This window comes from Pituophis catenifer, unplaced genomic scaffold (genome assembly GCF_029215685.1).
Source record: "Pituophis catenifer annectens isolate HBS135680 unplaced genomic scaffold, rPitCat1.0.hap2 SCAF_1, whole genome shotgun sequence".
Lineage (NCBI taxonomy): Eukaryota > Metazoa > Chordata > Lepidosauria > Squamata > Colubridae > Pituophis > Pituophis catenifer.
In genome coordinates this window covers 299,243,364-299,270,621 of record NW_027256881.1, presented here as the reverse complement: position 1 = coordinate 299,270,621, position 27,258 = coordinate 299,243,364, and the positions used below count along the sequence as shown (strand labels likewise).

The following is a 27,258-nucleotide window of genomic DNA, read 5'->3' as shown; positions in this document are numbered from 1 at the left end:
CATTTTACCGACCTCAGAAGGATGGAAGGCTGAGTCAACCTTGAGCCAGCGAGACTCGAACTGCCAAATTGCTGGCAGCTGGTGATCAGCAGAAGTAGCCTACAGTATTGCATTCTAACCACTGCACCACCGTGTCTCTTGAAACTGTAAGAATATTTTCTAGGAACAATGGTGAAGACCATAATAGGCCAAAACAAGTTGAATGAGGCTTCCATTATTCCTAGGTTGGATCTCATGAGTCCTCTCTTTTGCTGATGTATAATTATACTAAAAATAATGTTTGGAGATATCATTCAGAAAATGGTGTATTTGATGAGGGCATGAAAGCCGATGAATAATGTCAACTGGTAGGAAGGGCCCCTTTGATTAGAGCACCCCAATTTGATGATTTCCAATTGGGTTGACTTTAAAAGGCAAGTAAGATAAATTCATGGACCCTCTCATTGGTTGTTGGTTTTGATGGTATTATTGGAAGATACTCTCGTTCTCAGTTTAGATGGCTGCCATTTGATAGGCATATGATTAGCCACTGCGAGAGCCAAATGCTGGGGCAAGCAAATTTTGATCTGATTTATTGTGTTTATTATGTGTTTAAATTAAAGAAGTTGCTTCTTTCCTTCTTTTGTCATACAGGGACAATATATGCCTATTGAATATTTGAGCCATATAGTTGCATTCCTTTCCTAATATTGTAAAAGACCTCAGCTAGTCCCTTGGTGCTCAGGGTATATGTAAGCAAGACAGATAAATTATTTGGGGCAGGGGAAAGTTTCAACCCAAAAACACTTATAGAATTCAATATTTTCACATTCCAATAAGAAAATAGTACGTTATTTAATTATCCATTGGATTTTATATTTTCCCGAGTATTGAAAAACCTTTCACAGCATTAAAACCTGTAGTTATAAATGCATTTCAAAATATAACAACATTTAATTACATATGAAACTGTCACATTTTGTTACTTCAGAAATGTTATATTACATGAGAAATAAGGGGAAGTGTACATTTCTGATTTATTTTAGTGGAGATTCTTATATTTAATTTGGATTCACCTCATTTTCTACTACTAACTGATATTAATATTGAAAAAACTTTAAAAGCCTATAGGAAATTAGGAATAGCTTTTTGTACTACAACCTTCCTTTCATGGCAGCAGCTTCAAAATTGGAAGCTGCCTTTATTCACAGAACAAAAGACTGACTGGGCCCTGAAAAGGGCTTCGACTTGGTTTTGAAACAAATGTCTTAAATTATGACATTCTCTCCCTGTTCCAGAATTCAGGTTTGATGCCAAGGTTTTTAATTTTCCAAAATGAGCTTGACACATCTTTTCACCGACCAGTACTTCTGATTGCTTCTGTAGCCCTGTTTTCAGAAAACTATAAAAGATTTATGGCTTTAACTGCATTACCAGATATATTATCATTTTTTTTGTTCCTTTAAATCTCTGCAATTTCAGTGGCAAAATTTTTCAGAAACAGTTTGCCATTTCCTAGTTTCTCAGGTTGACAGCTGAAGTCTTGTCCAAAGTCAACCAAGCTGGCTTCGTGCCTAAGGCAAGACTAGCTCCTCACTCTCTGTTTTTAGCTTGGTGCCTTCAACCACTACACCAAGCTGTTTCTTTTTATGAAATTGGTATTCTTTAACTATGAAGTATTCAATCTAGTGAAGTGTAACCTGAAATGCAAGGTTCTTTTAAAAGAACAATAAAATAAACTGAACCACTATATTAAATACATATTTTGATAAGGTTTTTCAAAATAGCAGATTAATATAGAAACTGAAGTGAATTACATGCAGTGGTGGGATTCAGCCACTTCGGGAGAACCGGTTGTTAACTTTCTGAGAAGTTTTGTGAACTGGTTGTTGGACGAAATCATTAGGGCAGAGAACCGGTTGTTAAATTATTTGAATTCCACCACTGATTACAAGGATTAAAACCAATGCAAAAATGACAGGCAGCAGAAACAGAATTAATGGGTTCTATTGTGACGCTTGTATTTTAAGGGAGTAAATAAATGGATAAAGCATACCAGGTTAAATAAAAATTGTTTCTTGAGCAAAGGACAAGAAACTACTTTCTTTTTTGTCTCTTCACTAGATGAAGAAAGGTGATGACACTTTTTTATAGTGGTGCTTATTATTATCTAGTCATATTTTTTTTAACCATAGTTCCCTCTAGCATGATCCCGATGCACAGAGACACCAGAACATTTTCCTCCACACATTCTGAGGGGCTCAGAATAACTCAGCTGTAAGCAAGACTTTTGAAAGCCTACCTCTCTGAATCCAGCTTCATCAATCTGCGAACATCAGAGCAAAATTGGACACCAGTCACTGTGCAACTTGGATAAGCCTCACTATCAGAAGAGATAATCAAAATCTTTAATTGAACAAAAATCTAATATTCCTTGTAGAATGTGTTTGGAAAAATGGGCATCCCAGAACATTATTCTCACACAAAACCCATATACCAGTTAAGAAGTCACAGCATGAACAGAATATGGCAAAATAGCCTGGCTCCAGCAGGATAATTGAAACAAGACTGTATATCTTCCACTTATTTATTCAATCTATATCATGAGTCCCCAACCCCTGGTCTGTGAATTAGTACCAGTCCATGGTCCACTGGGAACTGGCTGTGCAAGTGCTAGGCAAACACGCAAAGCTCCATTTGCACAAGTGACAGGTGTATGTGCAAAACCATCCTCTCTTCCCCCATATCTGCTGCCCTGCTGCTGCTGCCAGTCCACCGAATTGGAAGGATTGGGGACTGCTGACCTACATGATGAATATACAGTATAGTATAACACTGTATATAGCCATGATGGCGAACCTATGGCATGACTTCTAATCCCACTGGAAGCCAGCAAACGGGCCATTTCCGGCCTCCGGAGGGCCTCCGGGGGGTGGTGGGGAAGGCCATTTTCACCCTCCCCAGGCTTCTAGAAATCCTCTGGAGCCTGGGGAGAGCGAAAAATGGGCCTTCCGGTCCCACCGGAAGTTGGCAAAAGGTCTGTTTCTGGCCTCCGGGGGTGGGGAAGGCCATTTTCGCCTTCCCCAGGCTCCTAGAAAGGCTCTGAAGCCTGGGGAGAATGAAAAATGGGCCTACCGGGCCCACTGTGCCATTGCGTGCCAAAAGTGGGGGGAGTGGGGGGAACACGCGCATGCGCGGGGTGCATTGAATTATGGGTGTGGGCATATATGCATGACCTCCCCGCCTTCCCCCCGCTTTTGGCACGCAACGGAAAAAAGGTTCACCATCACTGGTATATTAAGGGTTAGGGTTAGGGTTAGGTTAATATATTAAGATTGGAGAAGATGAGCATTGCTTTAAAACTGGAGGAAGAAATGTTAATAGCTTCACTATGCTGATGACGCTAATTTGAATCTGCAAATAAGACTTGATGGGTCATAATTAATCAAAATGTCCAAATCAGCTTTCAGAAATCAACTCTCACAAGAGAAAATGCTTCATGAAAAGAGAAAATAATGGTTAGTTATTGTAACTGATGTTATTTGAGTTGGCATATTTTTAGAATTAAAAAAAAATAGAACTCCACTTAGGAAAGAAAGGTGGATGGGGGTGACAAAATCTCAGTTGCTCATTTGATTGATTAATAACAGATCCAACCTCCCCTCCCATCCTGCCTACACCCTTCCCATCTTTAATTGGATTATAGCGTTTGGCTGATTTTTAATTTATTTATGTTTTTAGTATATTTAGTATATTTTCATAATTGTAAGCCACCCAGATGGGCAACCAATACATTTTATAAATAAAGAAATAACGCCCTAATTATAATTTTATTATCAATTTTTCACTCGGTTTCTATGAATCACATATATGGGTAGATAGCAAGCTAAATTATTTTCAGGCAGGTTTTGAGAGTCAGAAACAAGGAAACCACTCTCCCTAAAGCGGCATCCATATGAATCAAATGTTCAGCCTGTAATGCTTCACAGACATTAATAGTTATGCCTGCATTGTCTGGCAACTGGATGTTTGTGATAGTCTGACATAATTCAGGCGAACTGATCTCTAATGATATCTGGCACAATCCATATGATAGCAGTGACTCACTCTTCAAAATGAAGCATAATGGAAATGGGTTCTTTGCAAAAGGCTGACGTCCCATCCAAGCTAATGTGAATGTTCTATATAGATCTCTCTCCAATTGGTTAGAGAGAAATACAATAAAGAGGATAATATCCTGGTTGAAATTAAATTCTAATACTGTGTGCAGCATTATATGGTTGAAGTAAATTCCAGATATGACGACAAAGCATAAAGATTACTAGTGTGTTGCACAGAAATGAGACTGCAGTTGACAAATGGTTCAAACAGCTTCCAGATGAGCTTAAAGAATATGAGAAGTTCTAAGCAGGAAGCAATGCTACATGAGCTTACTAATCCTACTTTATGAATATATGCCAACAGCTTCATATCAAGCTGGAAGAAAGTATAAAGTGGCATATTTCAGGGCTCCATGCTAGGCTGTCTACAGTAGTCCTTGACTTACAATTCATTTAGTGACTTACGATGACACTGAAAAAAAGTGACTTATGAATGTTTTTCACAGTTACGACCTTTGCAGCATCCCCATGATCATGTGATCAAAATTCAGATGCTTGGCAACTGGTTCATACTTATGACCGTTGCTGTGTCCCAAGGTCATAGGATCACTTTATCGTGACTCTCTGACAAGCAAAGTCAATGGGGAAGCCAGGTTCATTTAACCACCCGGTAATTAATTTATCAACCAAAGTGATTCACTTAACAACTGTGGCAAGAAAGGTCATAAAATGGGGCAAAACTCACTTGACAAATGTGTCACTGAACAACAGAAATGTTGGGCTCAATTGTGGTCGTAAATTGAGGACTACCTGTACTGTTGAATGTATTTATTAGTGACTCCTCACCCATGGTTATCATTAGCTAAAAGAGCATGTTTATTGAAAAAAAAATAATAATACTGAGCATATAGTTGTACTTACTGGAAGTGTTTGATAACAAGAGATGTATCTGTGATCTCTTTGGGAATCTTGGTAACCATCAATGTCCGGGCCAGCTAAAAGACAAGAAAGGAAGAGGTCAGAAATGGAAACACTTTAATAGTTGTAACATTTGTCAGCTTCCAATATTTTGCCACTTAAACTCTAAACTCTAGTATTCTCTAGTATTATTTGTACTCATTATTTTCTTCTAGTGTAGGACTACAGACTTATATTACAAGAAGATATATTTGGCTTAAACTTTGCAAGAAAATATTTAGTGGTAAGAACAGTTTAATAATAGAAATGGCTAATTAAAATATTGCTGTGTCACCCTCATCCTGCATCACGCAGGGCTTTGCATATCTACTGCTATTTTATGACCCTGAGGTAACAAATTGCTTATGCGGTGAAAGCTTACTCCTCTCAGAATAAAATTTGTATGATCAAACTGAATCGCAGCATTTAAACAATCTCAAACTAATATTTGGACAAATTTCTTCCCTGGCCTGATACAACAACAACAACAAATAATAATAATAATAATAATAATAATAATAATAATAATAATAATAATAATAATAAATAATAATAATAATTTTATTTCTATACCGCCCTTCTCCCGAAGGACTCAGGGCGGTGTACAGCCAATTTAAAAACACAAGACACAACAATGATTAAAAATTAAAATAATTAAATAGATTTGGCCGGATTAAAACCCCAAAAATTTAAAATACCCCAATTTAAAATTATTATGTTGATAGCCCAGCCTGGCGGAACAACAGGGTCTTCAATGCGCAACGAAACACCTGGAGGTCGGAGATCTTATGTATTTCCGGGGGCAGTTCATTCCACAGGGCTGGGGCTCCCACAGAGAAGGCCCTCCCCCTGGGTGTCGCCAGCCGACATAACTTGGCTGATGGCACCCTGAGGAGACCCTCTCTGTGGGAGCGGACTGGTCGGTGGGAGGCTATTGGTGGCAGAAGACTATCTCAAATGTACCCGGGTCCTATGCCATGGAGCATAGGATGAATGATGAATGTCTAGATCAGTATTTTTAAGTCTTGACAAGTTTAAGATATGTGGACTTCGACTCCCAGAATTCTTCAGTCAGTATGCAGTCCACACATCTTAAACTTGCCAACGTTGAGAAACACTAGTCTAGAGAGTGTCCATCTCTGAAAGGTGAGAAAGGTAGGTGTCAACGAGGCCACTGCAATTATTACCTTTTCATTTTCCTTATACTCTAATTGGATGGAATGATGAGTCATGCAGAGAACAGTGATGATGAAATAGAGGAGAGCAAAGATACTATGCAGCCACAAGAGACGGTCACTGCAATAGAGCAAAAAAGAGAGACATTTTCACATGGGAAAAATAGGTATCTTTATCAGAAAACAAGATAACTACTATTTCCTAGAAGATGCCAGCCATTCCTTGTTTTCAGCCATTGATTTGATTCATTTTATGTTGACTCTGTAAAACGCTTAGAGAGGGCTGTAAAGCACTTTGAAGCGGTATATTAAGTCTAAGTGCTATTGCTATTGGTCTATCTGTAATATAGAAAGTTGGCTTCACCATTGTATATTGTCATAGAATCATGATTAATGCATGGAAGAAGCCTTAGTCAACAATGTCTTGAAGGAAAACAAATCATTTTAATGCTTGCAACCAAAATAAAGCACCAAAATAAAAATTTCACCTGGCATTAATTCAAAATCACAAAGCTACATTATAGAAATCAGTGGTGCAGAATTTGTCAAAGACAGTAGCTCTTTTTGAGGGGAAGCACAGTTGGACATACATTTATATTTATTATTTGTAGCTTACAGTTCAACTGTAAGATACAAAATTGCAACCCACTTATGCACATATGTACTGGACTCAGAAAGTTAGACAAAATAAATAAGGATTTATTGAAACTTATTTATTTATGTATTTGCAGAAAATGGTCCACAATGCCATCATTATAAATAGTGAGTAATTCAACTCTGAAGAAATTGAATCACTTACTCTTTGGGAACATTTGCAATTGTGGTTCGGCCAAAATTAGCTGGATTTTTTCCTGAAAGAGAGAAAGGAGACAGAAGTTAGTGCATTTTTAACAAAAGGCATTTTATTCTTCTAAGAACAGCATTGTACTCATAATGCCTGCAAAGTTGTAGAGTGGTATTTTTAAGCTTTTAGAATGCTGGTGTTCTCAACAATTAATTGTCCAGTGAATTTGAAGAGCTACATACCAAGGAGATCACCAGAGAAGTTGACGGGAAGGATGACAGCCACAGAGAGCACACAGACAATCAAGAGCAGCACCAACAGATGCCGCTGGAAAGAGAGGTAGGTTGTGGCATCAATTCCACACTTGCTTTGAATTTCTTCATCTCTGAGAAAGAAAGAAAGGAAGGAAGGAAGGAAGGAAGGAAGGAAGGAAGGAAGGAAGGAAGGAAGAAAGAAAGACATGTCAACTCAATAAGATCCCCTTCTACCTTTCATCCAGAAATGGAAAAAAAAAAAAAAGAACAGCATTGACTATGTAGTTTTCTTGCCAGTATAAAATAGATGACATGCTCAACGGAGGGATTTTATTTCTATGCTTTATGCTTTATAAAATTAGGCCTATGTGACAAAAAAAAAAGTATTAGCAGGGCTCTTTAGTCCGTAAGTGTGCATATCCAGAGGAATTCCATTCCTTACTATCTTGAGTATCCTCAAATCAAAGAAAGCAATAAAACAAACGAAATCCAGGTATCCCGCCTAAAACCTTAAAACAAGTTTTTAAGTGGAATCTTTTTAGCATAAAAGGATGGAAAGGGCTTGAGAGGAGTTCCCCTTAAATAAAACAATAATAAAGTGAAATAGCAATATATAATAATAATTCAGTGTAAAATTGTTTTTCTGAGCCATCACATATGACACCTCAAATACCACCTTACCTAACCTGGTGCTCTCTAGATGTGATGGATTGCAACCCTCCTTATCTCCAGCCAGCAGGAAACCTGCAGTTCAACACATCTAGAGGGCACAAGGTTGGGGAAGGATGGGTCAGGGTGATAAGAAAAGAGCATTAATTAATTTGCTTTCAAAAAAATTATTCTGTTTACTTCCCCACACACCCCTTTGTTTCTTTTCTAGGTTTTCATACATAAATTATTCTCTTCCTCTTATGCAGCCACCTGCATTCTTTTTTTTTTTTTTTTAAAAATACAGATGAGGGACATATTTCTTAAAAAAAAACATGTACAGGTTTTCTTCAAGTCTGGCATTTCCAAATATGTTTTAGAACATGAATTTCACATGCCTTTGGATTTTTTTTTTTTAAAAATGAACATTATGTTATAAAATCCAGTTCCATGAGAAGCCCAAAAGATCATGATGTTCCAATTTGCATATTAAATACTGAGGTATTGATTAGGAAGAAGCGGGAACTAAATTATTTTCTCAACACTACTATTTATTATTATTATTATTTTAAATTCTATCTTAGTGAGAGCCTTTAAAAAAAATCAAATTTAGAGACCACCGATCTCACTCTCAGAATTAGTCTGGCAGTATGTAATTAAAAACATAAAAACCATATAAACATACTAGATCTCAGTAAAAGGCAGCTTTTTGTAACAAACAAACTTGAAAATAATATCTTTATGACACAGCAATAGCTAAATGAGTGGGATGATTTCTTCTGTTTGAAGAGGCAACTAAGTGGGGGGAAAAATTAATTCCTTATTGAATTTCCAATTTCTCTCTTTTTTTAAAAAACAACCAGCATGGAAAGGAAAATATCATCACAGTAATCACTCTATCACATAAAAGATGGAGCAGATTATGAACTTTCATCAATATCGCCACAGTGATATGTACTCACTTCATCTGGTAAATTGAAAGAAGCCAGGAGCAGAATCCCTAGGAAGGAAATTGGAGAATTTCAATGAGCTAGCTAAAATCAATTATAGAAGAAACTATTATCTATGTCTATTTGTTCCCCCTAAATATGGTGTAAGAGTAAAGTAACTGAGCGTATTATTATTCTTGTCTTAAACAAGGGTAAAATCTTTGTTATTGTTAGTCGCGAAGTCGTGTCTGAACTATTGCGACCCCATGGACAATGTTCCTCCAGGCCCCTTTAATGCCAAGTAACATTGGTCACAGGACCACAGGAGTTGAAATTTAACAACATCTGGAAGGACATAGATTTCTCAACTCTTGGCTTGGAATAAGGAAGATACAGTAAGGGACTTGGCCATGAGATCATTATTATTAATGATTATTATTATTATCATTATCATTATCATCATTATTCAGACTTAAAAATATTTTAAAACTGATTACTGTGTTTGAAATAAACTGTCATGAAGACAGGTTGTCCAAACGTTTTTAATCTTTTCCAGACATTTTTGAGGAAAAAATATTGTACAAATTATCAAAAGCAGGAGTTTCAAGCAGATGGACCATTTTCCTCATTGAGCTTGGTATTTCTTTTGATTTAACAACATTATCAAATTGATATCAGAAAATAGCAGCTTGACAAGGGCAGCAATGACAATCACTTTGCCTTTTTGGGAAATTCACATGTCCATAAAGCTGATGGACATCATTCACTCTCAAGTCATCAGCAACCCTGTTTTTGCTTTCCTATATCAAGTTGATGGAAATGGGCAAATAGGGATAGGAATTCTCTTTGTCATAAAAGTTTTTTTCTAACCCTCCCTTCCCCGCAGCCCCTCTCAAACTTACCACATCTTTGTTGTCAGCATCCAAGGGGCTGCTCTCAGAAGGGGACTTCTCTTTTTCACTTTGTTCTCCATAGAAGAGGGATGTCAGGCTTCCCATATATAGGAAGTAAATGACAGGGAAAAGAAAAGGGGGAATATGGAGAAAGATAAGAGGAAGACAGTGTAAATTAGATATAGAGGAGGAAAAGAAAAAGAATGGAGAGAGGAATATTATTCCAACCAAGCCACTTTTAAATATCTACAGTTCCACAACCTCAGGACACCAACAAGCCTAAAAGAAGAAGAGTGACAATATTCCAAGAAGATACTGATGCTCAAGAAAGTTTAAGAAAACAGATGTGTGCCCTTCTCCAATAAATGTTACAGCTTTAGTGGTCTTGGAAGAAGTATGTAGGTACCATTGTAGAGAGTATGGAATTAGAAGCCAGAAGAACATATGCAGCCAAAAGCGTTTTAATGAATTAAGGACTTTGGGATTGTACACATATATCCTTGTTCTTGCCTGAACCACTTGAATTTTTTGCTTCAAGTAAGAATTTACTAATCTTAGGTGGGGAGGGATGGAGAACTTCAGAGGGAACAAAATCTTAGGTGCATGATTGATTGCTAGAAAATTCAGTCATATGAATTCTTTAAACTATCTTCGATAATATTCTATGGCATCTTATTGGAGCTGAGAAATCAGAAGCCTCTGGTTACCTTTACTGGATTTTGATACATGCTCTGGTTTCTCTATCTTTATTGCTTTGTAACCAGGGGTGGGCTGCTGGGGGTTTGCAGAGGTTCAGAAGAACCACTAGCTAAGATTCTGTGCAGTTTGGAGAACCCCCAAATCCCACTCCTGGCTCTAATTTTTCTGCTCTTAGGAAGCAGAAGCAGCCTTATACTAATTTAGCATCTTTGTGTATATAATGGCCAGGATGATGTTGCTGAATTGTAATTCCTAATAGTCCTTTGAAAGTACTTTTTATCTAGTACAATACCATCTAAAATTAATTTCTGCTTTAAAAAAAAACTGAAGATGCTGGGAGTTACATTTGGGAACTTCTGTGGGTGAAGCATAGTCCCCACCTCCCAATTAGGGTTGACCATATTCATATCTACCAAGGTATACCAAACCCCAACATGGAGACCATGATTTGACAAGTTTGAAGCTCATGCTCTCCGCTGTACTAGGCATTTGGTCCATTAGTTAGGGAAAAAAATAAGTGCACCAAATATTGTTAAGCATTGCTATTGTGCAGTGATACTCCCTGCATAGCAGCATGGCTGAGGTAATGCAAGATACCTATGGAAGTACTCATAACCTAAACATCCCTTTGCTCATAGGTAGCATTTCATGATTAGACTAAGACCAGAATTTAAAGCCCTCGTTCTAGACTCCATTTTGATATCTGCAATCTTTGGCACTTACTTGAAAATTATATCTGGAAAAGATGTACCATAAATAGGAGAAGGAACAATGCCCAGAGCCAAATCAAATCACCAGTGGAAAAGTAACAGACTATTTATACAAACCAAGAATTAATCAATCTTACATAATAGCATTAAGAATGGCCAGATCAGAATTTTCAGTAAGAGTAATTACAAAACTGTAAGCATTCATGAAAAGGACACCCACTACATATTACAAAAATGTGATCCTCTAGAATAGATTAAAAGCATGGATATTTGAAAATTCTACTTTAAGGTAATGGTGAAGAAACAGTATTTTAAGTATTAGATGCTGACTCTAACCTTCCCATTCACCCAACATTAAACAATCAAATGAAACCCATCATTATCAGACAGACAATATATTATAGATTAACAACCAAGAGAATATTTTAAAGTTTACCCATGTTACCAGATGACATTCAAACATCCTGTGGAAGGAAGAAAAGCCACTGCAAAATGGGAAGGAAGTGAATTAAAACAATTCACATAGAGCAGAATGTCTATCGAGATTCTCAGTCATCCAGGTCATGGTTGTCCCAAAGGTGATTTTTCAAAAGGCAACTAGACTTTCTTATTTTCCCCCCCCCTTGAAGACGTTTCATTACTCATCCAAGAAGCTTCTTGAATGAGAAGTGAAACATCTTCAAGGAAAAAAAAACCCGAAATCCAGTTGCTTTTTGAAAAATCACCTTTGGGACAATTAGGAGCAGATCCACCCTACTTGACATCTCTAATAAAATTAATCCAATCTGCCTCCACCACTCAACCCACCTTCTTTTCTGCCTTTTCTGGAAGAGAAAAAGTATCACTGATATAATTTTATTTTGTTTTACCCTGGGTCTTTTTAGTTTCAAGGCCAAGAACTCCTTGAAACACAGATGGAGAAACCTTTTCCATCTTGACAAACAGTTGATTTGGGGAAAGCTAATTGATCCTGGGTAGAATTGATAGACTGTCAAATGCTCCTTTAAAAGCAGTGGCGATTCTTTTTCTTTCACAAGAATTCTCAATTCCCCAAGCCTTCGATTCCCTTATCACCACTGTATCATTTACTCGTAGGAGTTCCATGTGCTTGGAGGCAAACGGCTGATTAAAAGAAGAACAACAGTAGTCAGTGGGAGGGAAACCTTCAGAGAGTAATAACAAGTAATATTACTAAGTGAGATGTATAGGATGCAGACAAACATCTCAAAAAGGGTCAGAATTAGAGAACTGCACTGGTGTTTTTTCTTCTTCCAAGAAAGCTGTTTTGATTATTCCTACATTACAGGAAATAGAAGGAAGCCTATTAAGGCTAACATACAGCTACCACTTAGGGAAATCATTCCTGAGGCAAGTTATCAACCAGAGATTTCTTGGCTCATGGTTCACTGATTTATTTCACCAATTAACTATCATGTGATCTTCTGCCCAAAAGTATCTTACATCTTGCTCTTCTAATTCTTATTTACTAAAATATGCTTTTTAAGTCCACAATCTTCCTCCAGATATCTTAATTTTCAAAACCTGGGCCGGTGGCAATCTCAGTTGAACTTTTCAGTACCACATATCAATGGATAAGGTAAGAGGTTAAAATTTTTTCCCCCATATTCCATCAGTGGTATAATTTCAGCCAGTTCTTTGGTATTGTCACCGTCTGATTTTGTTGCTGTTCCTTTTCTTTCCAATTGTGCAGTTTTACTATATTGATCGAATATAGAAACATTTTGGGTGGCAAGGTCTATACAACAGTGAAACAATTTATTTTTAGAAGTTCTGGGTTTTCCATCTCTGGAGGCTACAAAGAAAAGGTGAGACAGCTACTTTTTAATGGTGGTTCAACTGATTTTCATGTATGTTAGAAAGAGATGGACTAGATTATTTCAACTCCACAATTCTGGGATTTCATCTATATTATGAATGTTATGGAGGTGCTTTGGATTGTTCCTCTTTTAAAAGGAAAATTTAAGGGAATTTAATTATTTTTTCTTCTACCAGAATTAAGGGACATTGCAAACATTTTTCACTGTCTACTAGTCATGTAGAGTTAATGACATTTTTTCTATTATTATGCCAGTTTTGAAGCTTTAATAATACTGCCCTTGTGCATTATATTCTCAACAGAGCACCCATCAGTACTGATAATTTTGGACTATGTACAGCAGCCATCTCCAATCTGATGCCCTGCAAAATGCTTGGACTGCTAGGGGCAGGTAATTCTTAAGAGTTGCAGTCACAACATATCTGTGGGCATTAAACTGGAAAAGTCTGGTAAACAGCAAAATATTTCATTATTTTCTGTGCCTTTCAGCTTTTGCATCCTTTTAGAAAGGTTAGATTTTACCTGTCATTATCCATCAGCAAGGCGAGGCGCCCATAATCCCAAGCTGCTTTCCGAAGGCAGGAGAAGATGAAGAGAAGTACCTGCAATTGGAGAGAAGCATTATCGATTTAATGAACTTCTCCACTATGTAAATACTCCATTCTTTTCCCCTTGTCTGTGACAGAAATAGCAGTAAAAATGATAAACAACAATAATAGCTGCAGAATGGGATTTCTGCTTCCGTAGATTTTCAGAGCTCACTTAAATATTAAAACTTGGTTTTTGAATCGTTTTCTGGGTTTGCACAACTGACTGAAGTGTAACCAGGCTGCATTCATATGACCACAGCACGACCAAAGAAACTAACATTAATGAAGCTTAACCTGTGGTACAAATGCATCCATTCAGTTTTTAACAGATCTATATGTTGCATGTACCCTGCCAATATAAATTAAAGATGGAAAAATAAACAGGCAGGAATTTTTATATGCTAATTCTGTCTTGAATAGCATGAATATATGTGGAATTCACACTAAGATACAAATGTGCCTCTCAGTTGAATTCTGAACTTGAGTTAAACTGGAGAAAAAGTGTAAAACAGTACAAAGTAAAGATGAGCAAGAAATTATGAATTCTCCTGCTTGTTCGTTGAGGTGGTCTCTAGATCAAGAGTTCCCAACCCCCGGGCTGTGGCCCACTACCGGCCCATAGCTTGTTTCAAACTGGGCCACGCGAGCAATGGGAAAGCATTTGCGCAAATGGAGCTTTGCATGTGAGCACTCTCCACTCGCATGAGTGGAGCTTCATGTGCAAGAACAAGTGCCCTCTGCTTGTGAGTCCTCCATTCTCATGAGCGGGGTTGCATGAGTGCAAGCACCTCCGTTCAAGCATGAAGCTTCATTCATGTGAGTGGAGGACACGCATGACCACTGCTTACACAAATGGAGCTATGTGCACGTGTGCGCATACCACTCACAGCCCCCTTTCCTGGGCTGGGCCTCAAGGTGGAAAGATTGGGGACCGCTGCACTAGATAAAATATATATACTGGATGGCTGGTTGCAGACCTACCTGGCCTATGTGGAACACTGGCTGGGGTGAAGCAATGTTGCAGAGGGAAGTTTGCTGTCACCTGACTGAATGAATGGGGTTATTCTAGTGGTGGGATTCAGCCAGTTCGCACCACTTCGGGAGAACCAGTTGTTAACTTTCTGAATAGTTTGGCAAACTGGTTGTTGGAAGAAATCATTAGGGCAGAGAACTGGTTGTTAAATTACTTGAATCCCACCACTGGGTTATTCCTATTCATTACCAATATGAAGTCATACAACTCTGACTACAGGCCATATGATATGTTTGCCATAGCTTTAATATTCAAGAGAAAATATTTCTCTTTGTATCAGTGGAGATTTTTTTTTCTCAAGAATTCAAGAAACATCTAAGGAAGAAACCAGTGAGAATTATTATCAGGGACTGAAGGAGAAAACTGCCATATCTCATGCAATGTGTTTGATGTAAAGATATACAATTGTCCAAATGTTACTGCTTGTCTGTCATTCCTACCTGTTATGGGTGATGATTTATGAACAGATAATAAAGGAAGATAATTTTTCTCCTTCTCACTCACCATCCAAAGGAGGAAGTTGAGAGCAAGTACTGTGGGCACTCCACCAAACGGCAGCCCTTGCAAGACAGTGCTGTGGGAACGGGCGCTGAAGCATTGCTCCTCTGTAATGTTGGTCAGAGTATCCAGATATGTGAGAACATTCAGAGAGACGGAGTTCGTATCTTCTGATGAAGATGTGGTCATGATCATGTTGTCCATCTCAAATCAGTCGTCTCTTAGGGAGTTCTGCTGTGTAAAATACGTAAGAGTGAGTTAGGGGAAAAGAGAGAAACTAGGCTTCAGCAGGCTTTGAAAGGGGCCATGTCCATAGCTCTGGACACTAGGTTTCTGAGACTGAAAAGGGCCTCTCAAAGGAGACTTTCATATCTGAGGATACATTTATCCTTCTATAAGCTTGTTCTCTGCTGTGTCATACAGAGATATAGAGGACAGAGGACAGTCAGATCCTTGCTAAAACAGCCTATAGAGTTGTCAGGTGGTATTTTAACATTATCTTTTGAATGCTAAAGCCAAAATATATATACTATTCTAAGAAGATGAGTTAGATGCCGGAAGTCCAGATGGAAAGTTAATATACCCAAGAACAGTTCATGGTCCCTAATGCCAACTTTGAGAGTGGAAGGCAAATTAAAAAGAATGCTGTTTTCAGCAAATGTATCAGCCTCTGATATTCCCTTATATACCATATTTTTTGGAGTATAAGATGCACTCCCCTCTAAAAAAGTGGGTGGAAATGTCTGTGCGTCTTATAAAGTGAATGTTGCTGAAGCCCCGCCCACCTGCTGGCCCCCACCCTTCGGCCTCTGCCTCCCAGCAATTTGCCTCCTTGCAGCAAACAGCAAACAGCGTGGTCAGTTTCAGCACAGCCTGATTAACACGAGCAGCTGATTGGCGGTTGGAACTGCCTCCCGGAATACCTCCTATCAGCTGCTGCAGGCTGCAGGGATCACCGCCACCCATCAGCACCATCGCCGCCCATTGCCACTGCCACCTATTGCCTTCTCCGTGTGCCCCATTTTCCGCCTCCATGAATCCTGTTTTCAGCCTCCACGCACCCCATTTTCGGCCTCCATGTGTCCCATTTTCGACCTGTTCCAGGCGGTGGGGATCACCTCCACCTATCCCCACTATTTGCTGTAAGGAGGCAAATTGCTGGGAGGCAGAGGCAGCTTTTTTGTGTGTGTTTTCCTTCCCAAAAGCTAAGTGTGTCTTATACTTCGGAGCATGTTATAGTTCAAAAATACGGTAGTATCCAGAAACTGGCTCATCCCAGGTTCAGCTGTAAGTCATTGTGATTTTGATTTCCAAGGTGTTTGCTTTTCCCAGGGGAGCCTGACCTTGTAGTCTGGCACTTTTCCCATTAACCTTTTCTCCATGTAATAGCAGCAGTACTTAGAGCTCAAAAGCTGTGGGTCAGAGAGGTGAGCTAGCAGGACTCCCTACTCCCTGTTTAGGACTTCAGATCAATGTCTAAAGATACACCAGATATACCTGATTCTGCTTCAGACTCTACCCCCTGCAAAGAGGGCTTCTCATCTTCATCCTGACACCTCATTCTCCTCCAAGGAAAAACCCAGGGCAATGATGACAGCCACTTATTAAGTAGACCTACCCCATCAATATCTGAAGAATTGAAGGTGAAGATTAGAAGAGATTTTCTTTACTAGCAGTACTTCAGGCTTTGGAATTAACATCCCCAGAAACCTCTGTGCTCGCTTTAATGGCATTTCATCCTACAAAATGAAGAAAAAGGAAAGATATAAGGGGAAAGCACTTTGAACCACAGGGCTGTTTAGGTTGTCTCTCTGTTTGTATTTTCAAAGTGACTAATATTAATTTTGGTTTTGGGGTTTTATTTTGTTTTTGGCTTCTAAATAAGATTGCACTTTTGTGATGTTCTTTCTATTAAACTCACACACACCCTGGCATCTTTTGTCTTTGCTATTTTTGATGTTGCCTTTTCAGCTCACTTTTTAGGAAAGGTTGGATCTTTAAAATTAAAAATAAAACCACTGTATTCAGATTGCAGAGCTTAACAGAAAAAAATGTTACGTTAGGGAAACTGAAAAACAAGTGACGCCCCCAAAAGATAATGTTGTGTTTATTAATTATATAAACCAATTTATCCAGAGGGGCAGTGGCTGACTTTCATTAGACAGACATCTATTGGGGATACTTTAATTTGGACTGTTGCACTGAACATTGATGGTTTAAATGGCCCGTTGCAGCTCTATTATTTTAATTGCTTCTATTGTGTAGATTGGTGTTAAAAGGATTTCTAGTTTCAAATGATCAAAGAATCATGAAGAAAAACATTACATTGTGATATATGAATGGGTCAGTCAGCTAGTGGCACATTAGTAAAGTGGGTGAATTAAGAATGGGCACTAAGCCTTGTGAAAATGGAGCACCAGTGGATTTACCATATTGGACAGGAATTTGAGAATTGTGGTCCAAAGCCTACTGGAAGGTGCTAAATTAGATAAATCTAGTTCAGAGAATTGCAAATGTTAGCTTGGGAAAGCATGGGATCAAAATGTGGAACTCCAGAGAAATCTTTAAAAAGAAAGATATATTATGTACACTACTTTCCTGTGAGATGAGAAATTATAAGGGCAGCTTCACTGGGCTTGGGCTACCTTTGTAAAGGGAATATATTGCTTCTAGGCAACAATCTTTTATTGGCCAACATGCCAATAATAGCCCATAAGTGGAAGCAAGCAGCAATATTCTGACTTGTCTCTTAAGGCGTCTGGTATTTCAAAATGATTTTAGCTTCCAGCTAATGGAATGCCATCCTCTCCATTCCTGTTTTTAGTCTAGTATGCCCCAACTCCCTCAAATAGGATGGTGTAAAAGGCAATTGTAAGAAATTTAGCTGACTCTCTGCCAACCTCCCAATGATTAGAAAACCTTTTAATGGCAGAAAGCACTAGAAACACAATGCTCAGATTGATCAGATACCTTGTTTCCCCCAAAATAAGACATCCCCTGATAATAAGCCCAATCGGGCTTTTGAGCGCATGGCAATAAGGCCAAGGGCTTATTTCAGGGTTCAAAAAAATATAAGACAGGGTCTTATTTTCGGGAAAACATGGTAGTCCTGTACCTCTAAACAGATACAATTCAAAACAATGGAGTGTGCAATCCATCTCTTCCTCCATTCTTCCTTTTTTCCCTCGTCAAACATTTATCCTATCACTAGGTCCAAAGGGACATAACACAGGTACTAGGTACACTTTCCCTGCTCTGGGCAGCCTCAGAATACAGAATAACAGAATTGGAAGGAACCTTGAAGGTCTTTTAGTCCACCCCCCTGCTCAAGCAGGAGACCCTATCCCATCTCAGAGAAGTGGTTATCCAGTCTTTTCTTAAAAGCCTCCAGTGATGGAGTAGCCACAACTTCTGTAGGCAAGCCGTTCATTCCTTCTTGTCTTGCCTTATGGTGCTTTGAAAAATAGGTTGACCCCCTCATCTTTGTGGTAGCCATTCAAATATTGGAAAACTGCTATCATGTCAACCCTAGTTCTTCTTTTCACTAGAGTAGCCATACCCAATTCCTGCAACCGTTCTTCATGTTTTGGCCCTCAGGCCCCTAATCATTTTTGTTGCTCTTTCTCTGCACTCTTTCCAGAGTCTCAACATCTTTTTTATAATGTGGTGGCCAAAACTGGATGCAGAATTCCACGTGTGGCCTTGTAGGTTTAGTCAACTTTTTCCCTTTCTCCCATGTTGAGAAAATTGTCTTCTAGTTATGTTTAAAGCAAATACAAATCCCATCTAAGCAGGAACCCCGCTCAAAATAGGAAGTTGGTGACACTGGGGATGGAGCTATCATGCATGGTCACATCCTGTATCAGGCAAAAAGCTAGCCTGGGGGCACTCAGATTTGGGCATTCACACACAGTTATTTTACCTGAGAATAACATATGTTGGCTTATGTTCCCACATCATTCCAAAGAGATCTACCAGGGTTTTTTTCTAAATGACACTTGTAGCATTTTAACGCCCTTGACACAGACAGACATAAGCCTGTTTGATTTGGTTCTGATGGTTCCTAGAACTCAACCTACAGTAGCTTTAAACAGATGGATGTGTCCACCTTTAGTTCATTCAAAGCCATTATTACAAACTCAGCAAAGCCATTCATTCATTGCTCCATCCACTCCTAAATTAGACACCCACACACAGATATATCTAGTACTTTTCAAATGCATTGAATGATAATGCACACATCTCCCACTCTGACTGGTTGAGAATGGCAGCAAGTGTAATAATCACCCATCTAGAAAGCATCACACCTGGAACAGCTGTTCTTGAGAATGAAGGTTCTCCCAGCAACAGAGATCACTTCCTCCTTATGTTCCGACAAGTTTTACAAAGCACCTCTTTACCTTTCTTGAACAGCAGACTCACGATACATACCAACAAAGGGTCATCCCACGATTCAGGCTTGGTTCCAGACACCACGGTCGACTCTTGCCATTGTATAGTAGTCAGTCTGTGCCATTATAAAAAAGAAACACAAAACTAAACCAGTAATTCTAGCAGACCAAAGGTGAACAGGCTCTGTGTCTCCAGCTTTATTCTTTGTAAGAATCCAGTGTAACTTGTCTTGCCACACCTCACCATCCCTTACAAAGTAAACATTTGTGGGTAGAGGTGGAAATCTCTTGTTCCTTGTGACACTGCTGGAACACTTCAATTACATTGTGTATTTAGTATTATTATTATTCTGCAGCAGGGCAACAGCCAGAGTTTGCTTTCAGTACTGGCTCTTTTTTCGTTTCTAAACCTCTAAACCTATCTAGAAAGACAATGGTTGGGAGTAAGTTAAAGACGTTATGGGTTTCCTCCTGTGTTTGGGGAAGCAGAGGAACGTGAAGCCAGATGGCTGCCCAGCTGAGCTATACTCCTACCTCCAGGTTGTCTGAGAGTGCAGTTCCTTGCCTCCTCCTCCCTTTGCTTCCCTTCCCTATGTAAACAATTCCATCTGACATTGCCAGTTGCTTTTAATAATTCATCTCCCTTTGGTTACCAAGGAAAATGGCTCTGGACCATCAGCAAATAATTAGAGGGGCTCTTAGCAACCAGTAGCTCAGTCCTCTGTTACCTTTCCAAGAGCTAATGACAGGACCATTTTTAGGGTCAGCTAGCATTCAGCCTGTTTCTATGTTTTCCCTTTACAAAAAGCATATATCTGTAAGCAGTGAAGTGGAACATGCCTGCAAGAGTTTTCAGCCATGTGCAGGGTTATCTGACTGATCTCTTTTCTATTTCAAACAGATCAAAGCAGCAAACGTGGTGCCTCTCTGTTCACCTTACAACAAATCTGTGAGATTTGTTTAAGATCTCAGTTTAAAGTGATCATGGCATTGCAATCTTCCCATTTTAGTTGAATTAGGAGTTTCTCAATTGCCAGGTTGTGTAAGCCCACAATACATTCCCCACTGTCAGCTTTAATCTGCCTGATTTCTGGGTTCATATGACATATTAAATCATGAATGAAAAATATGTCCTGCAATTAAAAAAACACGCTGAACTAAAGTATGGTTGGCTGGTTTATGGTGCAGTGTGTCATGTGAAGGCAGTAGCAGGCAAGTGTACATTACTATTGTAATGTAGTGTTACTATTAATTCATATAGACAGTGAGATGGGTGGCATATCAATTTAATAAATAAATGCTCTGTGTAAACAAGCATGTGAAAGCACCTGAATTGGAACTTATTTCAGAATTCCACTGATTGCTTATACAGAAATATCTGACATGGGAAGTAAGTATGTAGAGGTATGTGCAGTAAGAATGGCACAGACATAAAATTGCCTTTATTTTATATGCTAGGTTCACCCTATTGCCCTTATTCAAGGTCTGACTAAACAATAAGCACTCTTCAAAGTGCTTGATTCTTTCATTTTTGTACTGTAAAGTCTCTCTCATTCTAGACCTTGGAGAAACAGGGCTTGTAGAAAACAACCAGAACCAGAGATTTTGTTATTAGCAAGTCAGGAACAGGAATGCAAATGGGAGAGAGAGAAAAGGCCTAACCTCCTCACTATAGCAATAGCAATAGCACTTAGACTTATATATCACTTCACAGTCCTCTCTAAGCGGTTTACAGTCAGTATATTGCCCCCAACAATCATTTTACTGATCTCAACAAATTCCAGAAGCTAAAAGAGCTCAAGCGAACAATTTTCAAACTCTACTGACAAAGATCAGTCAATCAGTCTATAACCAAGCAGAATATGACTATGTGGTACACCCTGATTTACATAACTTTGACAAATAAATACTGTTAAAAAGAAGTTTGTTCTATTTTGGTGATAGGCAAATATCCTTAATACGTTGCTGCCACCATCTCAAAATGACAAAATTAAGAGCTTTAATTGCCTCTTACCAGTTTTTTCTTGAAGGTCTTAAGAGATGGAGAAATGGTTTATACAGGTTATCGTTGTTTTTTATTATTTATTATTGTTACTGATGTATGTACTGCACACTTTCTTATTCTTCCTCTATATCGGTTTTGTGAGCTGGTATTTTGACCTCAGTGCCAAAAAGTCACTTGAAAATAAACAAATTCTGTTTCTCATTTATTCACAGGACTAGTGAATCATGAGCAATTACAATTTTGCATTACAATAATGCATCAATAAATTGTATAGAGTAGGATAGATTGCTTCTCTTGAAGGTCCTAACACTGCTTGGCTTTTTTGAGATCCATCAAGGTCAGTTAGGTGCTGCTCACTCCTATTCTCAGGTCTTGTAGACCGGCTAGCAGGAAATCACAGTTCTGCCAACTGTGACTTCTTGCATTTTAACAGAACAACATGTTAATATTTCATCATGCTGTCAAACAATCACACTGTTTTCTTAATGTAATCAACCTGTTTCGTTCATAAGCAACAAAAGAATCCAGATTATGATAATTTGCCATTCCCTCCTATGATTTCCAGCACTTTGTTCCTTTTCCCCCTCTCATTACAAAAATCTATTAAGAGGGAAAACACAGAAAGGAATCTAGATACTATGACCTAATATCTAAATTAAAGCTCGGAAGAGAAAATATCTGGTTCCTATGACCGATCCAAATTGGATCCTGTAATATCTAATATCTAAACCAGTGAGCCTGGAATAATGCATACTGAATGCCAACTGTTGTGTTGTAGCTGAGCTTCCAATAGTATTTAGAAGTGTAAGGAACCAAAATAAGTATGTTTGGCATTGTCCCGTTTTTTGAAATCTACAAGTTTTGAAAACAAATTTGTTTTCTTGCTTTTAGAGGTATGGTAAAACCTTAGTTTGCTGGTCCTTTGTGCTACAGAATTCTGTGCAATTTATATCATTTGGACAATAAAAGCAGAAACCTATCTTACACAAAGCAAGCCTTTGATTATGTAGTTGAGCATTAACTACTCTGAGCAGGTGCATCTCATTCTTCTTCAAAATAGCTGGTTGTTGTGATTTCCAAAGATTAATAAGATATTCTTTTTCAGTGAACATAAATTAGCCGGCTCTGGACTAACATATGAACATATGAATGGATGTAAATTTATATTTTATTCCCAACTGGCATGATTAAAAATATGTACATGAAGACTCCGAAGGTGATTATTTACATTCTTTAAAAGCCATACCAAGCTTGTTTTGCATAGGTATAGTTTTATTTACTTAGATCTATTCATAAACCTTCCTTCCCTGCAATCATATGAAAAGATGAACTCTAAATCAATGACAGATCAAGTAGGATTTAATGGAGAGGCAGTTTAAAATGCAAATGTGAAGATTGTTTAGGAGTCCTAAATATTAAATATTCAACTAGGTTGTCTCTTCTGTTATACCCTTTTCTACTGCTCTTGCAGCTCCTGAATCCTGCATATCAGGACTGAAAGGCCTGCCTCTGTTTTTGCAGAAGCGGAGGGTGTGACTTAAGATTTGTGTCCAATTAGCTGTTACTTGCTAGACAAATGAATGATGTTTATCCATATATGTGACTTTGGCTGCTGAGAGTGCAAGGTCAGGGGAGATCTCCCAGGAAAGAGAGGGGGAAGTTGCAGTCAGAGGCACTGAGTCAGCTTACCAGACGAATCAATACGCAGCATCAACTAGGAAAGACCCATCAATAAATGCTTCTGTACACAAGCATCAGTTCATGGCTTGTGGGTCAATTGGGAAGAAAAAATATGGATGATCTCCAATGTCATGGGGCCAGTACTCTTTTATCTTTCAAATGACAGGAAGGGGATGTGAGGCTAAACTCCTTTCAGAAGTAAAACTGGCTTGCATTATGTGAACTGCACGACTAAGCCTTGGGCTCCCCCTCCTTTTAGTAAATTTAGTAAATTTTCACGTTTTATTTTTCTGTTTCAAATTAACATTTTCTTTCAAACTAGCCAGTTTATTGCTAAATTAACAGGGGACAATCGGGTTAATTTAAAATAGGGGCAGCCAGCTGAATCTGTCCATAGTGCTCTGAACTATAAAACCTTATTCTTATTTTGTGCCAGGAAGTACAGAAGGAAAACACCAAAATAATTATCTGATTTGTGAACCACAATTAAGAAGAATCTATTCTGTAATTCCATCTGCTGCAGCTGAAGTTGAAAAAAGACATAAAACTTCTCTAGAAATGAAAGACTATATGCAGATTATGTGGAAAAAGGAAATCCTTAAGGTTTTTTTTTCTTTTCTGGAAAGCAATATATGATTTCTGAAGTCCTTTGATCCTGCTATTTGTTTCCCACCATTAACAATTAATGCATGAATATGCATACAAAATATAAAAATTCCCACAAATATATGTTTGTTTTCATCCTTTCTCATTTAGTTTCTAGTTTCCATGTCTCCCTTCTGTTTTGTTTATTTCCTATCTCTATTCTATAATCTTTTATTGTTAAACAAATCAGGGCAACCAAAAACAAAATTGATTAACATCAGACAGTATTTAATAATGAGTATTTAATAATTATAATTTGTATAATGAGCTGTGGTAGTGCAGTGGTTAGAATGCAGTATTGCAGGCCAATTCTGCTGACTGCCAGCAGTTCGGCAGTTCAAGTCTCACTGGCTTAAGGTTGACTCAGCCTTCCATCCTTCCAAGGTGGGTAAAATGAGGACCCAGATTGTTGGGGGCAATATGCTGACACTGTAAACCGCTTAGAGAGGGCTGTAAAGCACTGTGAAGCAGTATGTAAATCTAAGTGCTATTGCTATTGAGCATTTTTTTTTATTGAAAAGTTTTATGAAAAATACAAACATTTTCACCCCCCCACCCTTCCCCCCTCAACCCCCCCTCCCCTTCCCACCCTCCCTTCCCCTCCCTCCCCCCACCCCCCTCCCTAGACTTCCCAGAACGAGCACAGGGTATAGCATTCACAAACCAAGAGCTAAAATGTGCTAACAAATTATTACATTTCATATTCTCCCTAGGTCCTTAACTCCTTATAACTCAGAAAAAACAAACATAAACTACTTAATATTATTTCATTCATAAGCTATATGAATCTTCTTATTCGGATACTTCTTCTGTATGTAATCAATCCATTTTCTCCATTCCGATATATATCTCTCATTTGAATGGTCTTTAAGGTATGATGAAATTTTTGCCATTTCCGCCAAATGCACAACTTTTAATGTCCATTCTTCAATAGTAGGTGGATCTTCCTTCTTCCAGTACTGTGCCACCAGTAACCTGGCAGCTGTTATTAAGTTCAAAACCAGCTTAGTCTCTATTACAGTACAATCCGTAACTATTCCCAACAGAAAAACTGTGGTGTAAATTTAATTTTTTTCTTCAAAATATTTTGAATAATCCACCATATTTTTATCCAAAAAGCCTTAATCTTTTTACATGTCCACCATATATGAAAATATGTAGCATCTTCACACTCACATCGCCAACACTTGGGTTGTAAATTTGGATACATACAAGCTAGTTTTTTTGGGTCTAAATGCCATCTATAAAACATTTTGTAAAAATTCTCCCTTACATTTTGTGCTTGTGTAAATCTTACATTTCTAACCCATATCTTTTCCCATGTTTCCATCATTATTGGTTCACCTACATTTTGTGCCCATTTTATCATACAATCCTTGACTAAGTCTGTTTCTGAATCTATTTCCAATAATGCATTGTACAACCTTTTTATGTGCATTTGACCTTCATCTCTTATTTGCTTTATCAAATTCTCATCCTGCTGCAAAATACCAATTTTTTGATCTTCTCCATCTGGCCAGCAGCTGTCCATATTGAAACCAAGTCTTAATAATCCCTTCTTCTTTTAATTGTTCCATGGATTTTAACTGTAGTCTGACTCCTTCCTTATAAAGGAGTTCCTTATATGTAATCTTGTCTTGCTTTTGCTCTAAATTTATGTTCTCTATCGCGTGTCTGGGTACTGTCCATATTGGTAACCTATCATTTAGTTTATATTTATACTTTTTCCAGACACGCAATAGAGCATTCCTTAATATATGACTTTTAAAAGTCTTATCTACTTTCTTATCATACACTAAGTAAGCATGCCAGCCATAAACCAAACCATATCCGTCAATATTCAATATCTTTTCCTCCGTTAAGTTTATCCAATCTGTGATTGCTGAGAGGGAGCAGCTTCATAATACAATCTTAAATTGGGCATCTTAAGACCACCTCTTTCTCTAGTATCTTGCAATATCTTTTGTTTGACTCGTGGTTTCTTCCCTGCCCACACAAATTTATTTATGCCCTTCTGCCATTCCTTTAAGTTCTCATCTTTTTTAAGTATAGGTATCATTTGAAAAAGAAATAGAAATTTTGGTAAAATATTCATTTTTACAGCAGCTATCCTTCCCAGCAAAGACAGTTGTAGTTTTTTTCCAGTTGTCCAACTCTTTCTGTATTTTATGCCATAATGGTTCATAGTTATACTGATATAATTTTGTATTTGCAGTCATAATATAGACCCCCAGATATTTAACCTTCTTAACTACTTCAAATCCTGTTAACCTTTCTATCTCTTCTTTTTGGCTCCTAACCATATTTTTAGCTATTATTTTTGTTTTAGCTGCATTTATTTTAAAACCAGATACTTGTCCATATAAGCAGGTTATATCCATCAAGGCTGTAATCGATTGTACCGGTTGGGTTAAGGTAACAACCAGGTCATCCGCAAATGCTCGTACCTTGTATTCATGCTGTCTAATTTTAATTCCCTTAATTGTATTCATCTCACGTATCTTGTTTAATAAAATTTCCAGCGTCAAAATAAACAATAACGGGGACAAGGGACAGCCTTGCCTTGTTCCTTTTTCTATGTTAAAAACATCTGTTAAACCACCATTAACTATTATTTGTGCTGTTTGTTTTTGATATATTGCCTTAATAGATTGTACAAATTGTTCTCCAAATTGCATCCTTTCTATTAGTTTTAATAAAGATTGCCAATTCAATCTATCAAAGGCTTTCTCAGCATCCAAGAACACAAGCACTGCGGGGACCTGGTTGTTCCCTCCCAAATACTCTAATAAGTTAACAATTTGCCTTACATTACCCTTCATTTGTCTACCATTTATAAAACCAGTTTGATCATGGTGAATCATTTGCTGCATGACTGTCATTAATCTATTTGCCAAAATTTTTGCAAATATCTTATAGTCTGTATTTAATAATGAAATTGGCCTATAATTTTTAGGATCTGTATCGTCATGCCCTTCTTTTGGGATCAACGAAATAAATGCTGTCTTCCAAGTTGGAGGTACCTCTCCTCCCTGTTGTATATTGTTAAATAATTCTTTCAGCGGTTCTATCATTTCCTCCTGTAAGGTTTTATAGTAAATAGCCGTCAAACCGTCCGTCCCAGGAGCTTTACCCACTTTCAATTGCTTAATTGCTAACGCAATTTCCTCAGAAGTTATCGATTGATTTAAACTATCCCTCTGCTCATTTGAAATTGTATAAATATTCTCTTTCTGCAAATATCTATCTATATCTATATCTTTAATTTTATCACCAGTATACAGCCTCGAATAAAACTCTAAAAAAGATTTTTTAATCAATTGTTGCTCATAAACCTCTTTACCCTTATATTTTACTCTCTCTATTGTCCTTGATTTTTGCTTTTTCCTTAACAAATATGCTAACCACCTGCCTGGTTTATTGGCATTGTAAAAAGTATTATGTTTTGCAT

The 27,258-nt window shown here is 37.9% G+C and overlaps 1 protein-coding gene across 9 annotated transcripts in view; it reads right to left on the bottom strand.

Moving 5' to 3' along the window:
* Positions 1-27,258, bottom strand: part of TMEM63C (transmembrane protein 63C) — an 84,854-nt gene that overhangs the window by 23,721 nt on the left and 33,875 nt on the right. For 8 of the 9 annotated variants that reach the window (XM_070941073.1, XM_070941065.1, XM_070941056.1 and 5 more), the window contains 11 exons: positions 19,518-19,593; positions 16,705-16,825; positions 15,093-15,320; positions 13,488-13,567; positions 9,729-9,816; positions 8,860-8,897; positions 7,238-7,380; positions 7,011-7,062; positions 6,224-6,332; positions 5,001-5,074; positions 2,282-2,362 (listed from right to left, as the gene is read on the bottom strand). In XM_070941073.1, coding sequence (XP_070797174.1) covers positions 2,282-2,362; positions 5,001-5,074; positions 6,224-6,332; positions 7,011-7,062; positions 7,238-7,380; positions 8,860-8,897; positions 9,729-9,816; positions 13,488-13,567; positions 15,093-15,290 — 863 coding nt within the window. In that variant the 5' untranslated portion in view covers positions 15,291-15,320; positions 16,705-16,825; positions 19,518-19,593. The remainder of the gene's footprint in view (positions 1-2,281; positions 2,363-5,000; positions 5,075-6,223; positions 6,333-7,010; positions 7,063-7,237; positions 7,381-8,859; positions 8,898-9,728; positions 9,817-13,487; positions 13,568-15,092; positions 15,321-16,704; positions 16,826-19,517; positions 19,594-27,258) is intronic. The other variant, XM_070941060.1, reaches the window with a different exon arrangement.